Source organism: Falco rusticolus, chromosome 3 (assembly GCF_015220075.1).
Source record: "Falco rusticolus isolate bFalRus1 chromosome 3, bFalRus1.pri, whole genome shotgun sequence".
NCBI classification, from domain to species: domain Eukaryota; kingdom Metazoa; phylum Chordata; class Aves; order Falconiformes; family Falconidae; genus Falco; species Falco rusticolus.
This window is the reverse complement of record NC_051189.1, coordinates 44,241,234-44,247,233: the sequence shown is the minus strand read 5'-3', so window position 1 is coordinate 44,247,233 and position 6,000 is coordinate 44,241,234. Positions and strand designations below refer to the sequence as shown.

The 6,000-nt window shown below is 49.2% G+C and overlaps 1 protein-coding gene across 1 annotated transcript in view; it reads left to right on the top strand.

The window, feature by feature from the left end:
• The first annotated feature begins 515 nt into the window (after positions 1-515).
• Positions 516-6,000, top strand: part of NKAIN3 (sodium/potassium transporting ATPase interacting 3) — a 367,274-nt gene continuing 361,789 nt past the window's right edge. The window contains 1 exon segment of the mRNA XM_037382143.1: positions 516-831. Coding sequence (XP_037238040.1) covers positions 778-831 — 54 coding nt within the window. The 5' untranslated portion in view covers positions 516-777.

Sequence of the window (6,000 nt, the reverse complement as noted above, 5' to 3'; positions counted from 1 at the left end):
CCAGCCCCCGGGCTTCCCCGGCCGCCGCACGGGCGGGCCGCTCCGGGGCCGGCCCCGCCCCGCCCCGCCGCTGGGCGGCCGCCGCTCCCCCGCCCCTCCCCGCCTCGGCCGCCCAAGTCCCTTGAACTTTCCCCGGGCGCTCGCAACAAGCGGCCCGCGCGGGGCTGCCTGCGCCCCCGCCGCCCGCACAGACCCCGCGCCTCCCGCCGAGCCCCCCCCAAGCACCGGCTGCCCTCGGAGCCTCCGGAATCCCCGCACACCGCCCGCCCAGGCGCCCTCCGAGCCCCCTCCCCCGGCGCGGCGCCCCCGGCAGAGCCCGCCGCCGCCTCCTCTCCTCTCCCTGGGCACCCGGCACAGCCCCCCGCCCTCCCTCGCACGCCCACGCGCGGCACCCCTCCACCCCACCCCCAGCCCCCCGCCTCCCCACACGCGTTCCGTCCGCCCACGCCCGCCCCGGTCCGCACACGCCCACCCCGTCCCCGTCCCCTTCCCCAGAGCCAGACCCGCGCCGCGCCGGGCGGAGCCCCCCGCCCTCGCCGCCGGCTGCCCCCCGGGGCCGCGCTGACCTCCGCGCGCTCCTTCCCGCCGCCGGGGAGGGCCCCCCTCAACAAAGGGGGCGAGCAGCGACAGGCGGGACGCGCGCACAGACACGCGCGCCCGGGCGCTCCGTCCGGATGCGGTGAGCCCCCCGCTTCGCCTCCGGGGCCGCGTCAGCGCGGGCGGCAAGAAGAGGAGAAGCGGCGGCTCTCCGGCGGCGCGGCGCGGCCGGCTGCCACCATGGGCTGCTGCACGGGGCGCTGCACGCTGATCTTCCTCTGCTCGCTGCAGCTGGTGAGTGCCCCGCCGCCCGCCACGGGGCACGCTTCGGCTTCGCGGGGGCGGGCAGGGACGGGCGCTCTCCCCCTCCCAGGGCGCGGCCCCCGGGGGCGCGGCGCGGCGCGGAGCCGGCCGCGGAGCTGTCCGCGCCCGGTGCCGAGTGCGGGCGGCCGGCCCCGCTCCCTCCGCCCCCACGGGCCGCCCGCGCCCGCTGCTCGCCCCCAGCCCCCGGCCCGTAAGTTTTGCGGTGCGGCGCGGGGAGGAGGCGGCGCGGGGCGAGAGCGGCCCCGCGGCCGGGGCGGGGGGAGGCGGCGGGCCGGGGCGGGTGCCGCGGCGCCTCAGCCCGGCCGGCTGTCAGCGCTCCCTGCCTGAGGGAGGGGGAGAGACTCCGCCGCCCCGGCGGCGCTTCGAGGCGGTCTCGCTCCCCGCGGGTGCCGGGCAGGGGCTTCCCCCGTCCGCTGAAAGCCGGCCCGGGGGCGGCACGAGGGGGACGCTGCCCCCGCTCGGCCGGCAGCCGGTGCCCGCGGGGCGGGCGGCGACCGGGGTCTGCGGCGCCGGGGCCGGGGCCGGGCCGGGCATTGCTGGGCGCTGCCGCCGCGGGCCGCCCGCCGCCCCTGGCAGCGCGGCGGGGGGTGCGGGAGAAGGGCCGTCGCCGCTTTTCTTTTTCTGTTTTTCTAAACCTTTGTAAGAGCGGCTTGTGCCGGCCCTCTCCTGTGACTTTACTTGGGATTGCTTTCCTCTGATTAAATATTCCTCAGCGTGCAATTGAAGCAACAGAACGGTGCATCTTCTCGTCTTTGTTTACTGAAGTTGGCATATTTGTTTCAGAGAAAGAGTTGTTGAGACAAAACCATCGCCGAACAATAATAATCCTTTCTCTGGCTCATTAGCTGGATGATAAAATAATGCTCTTCCTTTAACAGCAGTCCCTGGTCCCAAGGGTATTTTAAAAGATTTTTCTCTTTTTCTAGTGACTCAGAGTCATCATTTTGCCACATGATCTTTTTTAAGATGAGTGCTGTTCCTTGTGTGTGTGTCTGTAAAGAAGAAAAGTGGGATGCATTTGCTGTTGCTTGGGTGTCCGTCCCCCCGCCCCCCCCCCCCCCAGTCCTTTGCTAATCTAGTTTTCTGTTACAGCACTTTGAAATCGCTTCTGTTTCAGGGGTAATACACTTAAATGCAGAATGTACAATTACTTCAGTTGAAGGCCCTCGTTCATTTCCAGGGCTTTATGCCAGATTCTCCGCCTGTGTAAACTGGTCTACCTCCATTGTTTCCAGTGTGAGTCTCAACCTTCCTCAGATGTGCTTTAATGTGGTGGAGCTAAGCGTGGTATAAGTACTTCAACAGCACAACCTTGTCAAAAAGCAGGGAAGATGCGTGATTTGTACTTGAGCGTGAGGAAAGCTTTGTTTATACATTTTTGGCCTTTTTTACTCTTGTTTTGCATCAGTTTTGCAGATACTGTCCTATCGGCTGCAGCAGGATCACTCCTGATTTACTTCAGTGTATGTGGGAGGGGAAATGAACCCTTTTTCTTCAAATATATCTCTCTGCCAGTTATGAAGGTTATAATAACTGTATTTGCTATTGTGTAGAGTTACTTGGAGGGTATAAAAATTGAAGTGAAGTGTGAATAGCCACCATAATCTCCAGAGAAATGCATATAAAGTCTTTCAGGAACAGATTCGTATTTTATAAAAGACCTATCAGATGATACAACAACTTTCAAAAATTACTTTAATACATAGTTTTTTCTGCTGTGCTTACCTGTTTTATGATAATGTTCCACTGTCATATCCGTGTATTTCAGACACTGATAAATGTCTGTATGGAAAAATGCTTTCATTTTGATTTATTTTCATTTTAAAATAGAAGTCATACTTTGGAAAGTAATCTAGTAGATGTGAACTTAAAGCTCAGGTACTTTCCATGATCTCAGTGACGGTAGTGTTCAGTTTATGTCTGTAGAAGTTGTGGCCGCGGGCGGTTTTAGATCTTTTTCTAACATCTCAGGGGTCATACGTATAAAGCATGCACAACAAAACTGCATCCCCAGACATTACTGTCATTAAGCGAGATTTATTGTACCTTGCATCCATTTATAGAGGGTTGAAAGAAGTATTACTGACTGTGGACAACATTTAGATTAAATGTTACAAAAACTAAAGCCCTTGAAATACTTATTTGTAGCATTTCAGAAGTACAAATGATTTATGTGACTTGAGGAAATACTTAAGAAGAGACAGATGGGCACGTTTTTTAGAAAAGGAAGTTGTTTACCTTAGTCATAATAAAGATTAACCTTTAGATATCACCTGAGAAAGAGGTCTCTTACAAAACACAGCTGGCAATACCTTTCATAGCATACATATACTATGTAGGTTGTCTTTGGTATAAGGTGATGTGAAGTAAAAAAGCCAAATTCCTGGAAACATACTAATACCAAAGAACTGGTTCTTGTTCTGAAGAAGGATGCAGTGTTTAGTGGCCTCAAAGCACAGTTTCTTGCTTCCTTATATGGCTGCATGTTTCTATGTTGCTGGGATGAAGAACTGTAAGGTGAAAACAGTTACTGCGTGCCAGTCAATAAATATCTTTTCTTTAATGATAATACGTTAAATGTATTACGTTCAAGATTTGTTTGTAGTTTCCAGTTCTGTTTGTCAGTTGAAGAATTTGACATAAAAATGACAATACCAGTTTTCAGTTATGTTTTGATTCATGAAAGTGTTTATTTCTGACTGACAGCTTTTACACTTTATAATAAACACATTCTAATGTTGAGTTCCAGTAATCCCAAGGACAGTCTGTAGTTAGTCCTCTATCGTTTCATGATAGCCTTATTTTTAAATGTGAACCCATATCATTATGTGTAATACAGGATTCTGGGAAAAATCACCGAGATAGGGGGCTAGGCGGCACCAGCTCAGGAAAAGCTGTTAGGTACAGGGTTTCCTTGAACCTCTACAGGTGGATTCTGCTTCTGAAAACTAAGGGAATTTTGTGAAAGGAGAGCTGTGTTGTGTCCGTGTCCCCCCAGCCCCCTACCTGGCCCCATCAAAACCCTGTGATCTTCCACTGTTTTGCGCTTCCTGACTGAAGCATTGTCATATGCCATTCTGAAGTTGACAAGCTAAGAACTCAGAAGTGTATGTATATCTTTTTTGTGCATAAATCTGTCATTAAGATTATTAGGACCTGTGTATACATCAGGAAAGTATATCATGAGGATATATGAATCCTTTGGATTACAGCCATAATTCTTAGTGGTGCCACTAGAAGTCTCAGATGTTGGCCTTGTCTGTACTAGAAAATTAAAGCAGCTGCCAGAGATGGTGCCTGCGCTAGTGTTGCCACCAAGCCATACAGTACTGCAACATGAAAATATTTGCAAAGTAAAACAAGTTCAAAAAATACTAAATTCTGGAAGGGGTAAATTGACAACAAATTGCAGGGAGATTTAGCTGTGTGAATCCAATTGATGTTAATACGTGTCACACAGTGAAAACCTTCATGCTGCTTTGAAAATGTGTTTTTTAGAAACTTCCATTGCAGGGTAATTTTGTTTCAATATTTATAGTAAGTGGAAGTTTTTGGTACCTAGGAATATACAGATATACAAACACAGAGAACTCTAAATAACAGAGATGGTGAATGAGATTTTTCAAAGCAGTGAAGGGAAGATTAATGGAAAGTGTATGGCTAAGTCCCCTTCACTGCTTTGACAATCTCATTTCATGTGTTTATCCTTGGACTTCCCTGCACTGTGTTCACTGTATAGATCTTGATTTAGAAGTGTATGTTTTATCCAGTACAGTTAGTGTAAAATAGGCTGTTCCCTGTTTAACCTGTTACTTTCCAAATAATTTAAGTGTCAGCCGACCACACTGGGAAATTTTTCCAGTGGAAACACAGCTTCTGCTTGTTACTGTTTTGACTAGCGATTATTTGGGGAGTGCAGTGGTTCATTTTAACAGACTTAATTCATCTCAATATTCAGAAGATTTATGTTTGTGATTGCCATTAACATTAATTATAATGATGAATGTAAATCCTTACACTTGGAGATGAGACTGTATCCATTAGACTGAATGATAACATTTCATCATTTGTTACTGTACATAGTGGAATTTCAGCAGTTATGTGGCAAAGTGATATATGTCACGCATAGATTTTAATCTCATTTTTAAATGCTTTATAAAGCTGGAAACTAACTTATGATTTTGGCTGTCGGTGCTTGTATGTTAGAACTGACAACAGTTAGACAGTTAACAGCTCAGGGAGTAAAGGGATTTGACAAATTTGAGAAAGTAAAATCTTTGAACCGGTAAATTGCTGCATCTTTTTATGTTGGTTAAGGTATTACTAACCCATTGATCTGGAGATGAAGCGTCTGTCCACTGATAAAGCAGGAGGAAGTATGAGGGGGTGCCTATTGTACTAGCAGGGGTGGAGGAGGCTTGGGATTGTAGCCCCAAACAATGCACTGGTTGCAGGATGTTGCCCTTTCTGTTAAGGCAGCTGACATGGGAATGGTGTTTTGCTCCCATAACTCAAATGACACCCCCAAAACATGTAATCGTTGCTGGTGGCTGTGCCTAAGAGGCTGATACGCTTGTGTACTGGTGTGTAATTGAGTTTAACATTAAGATTGGAAGTAATACATTGCTTCCAGTAGAACTGCTTGAGTTAAATCTTTGCAATCCAAAAATGTATGAGACTATATAATTGGTAGGATCTCTCTTATGAGGGACAAGAGAGTAACAACTAGCAATAAGTGTTTTTCACTTTGTGTTTTTGGTTTATTTTACAGGATTTTGGGGAGATACCTGTTAGTAAAACACACATTCCCAGTGCATCAGTACTATAGCGTTTAACCACTCCATGCACCAGCAGTATAGCCTCAGTAGTGAAATCCCCTCCTGCCAGAGCTGCATATAATATTTCTTTCAGTTCAGTGATCCAAAGTTGGGAATTCAAAACTTGAGGAAACCTGAACTTTCAGAGCTCTCGGAAATTTCTGAACTGGGTCAATTTCTTAAAGATGCTGTTTAGCTCTTCCTTAGTTTTAGGCTCTGTTCATCACAGCAGGGTGTTTTTCTGCAGTTCCTTGCTGCTCTGTGACTGATGATCAACTGTTATAAACACCTAAGTGATAAACACTTATTATTTTTAAAGTGA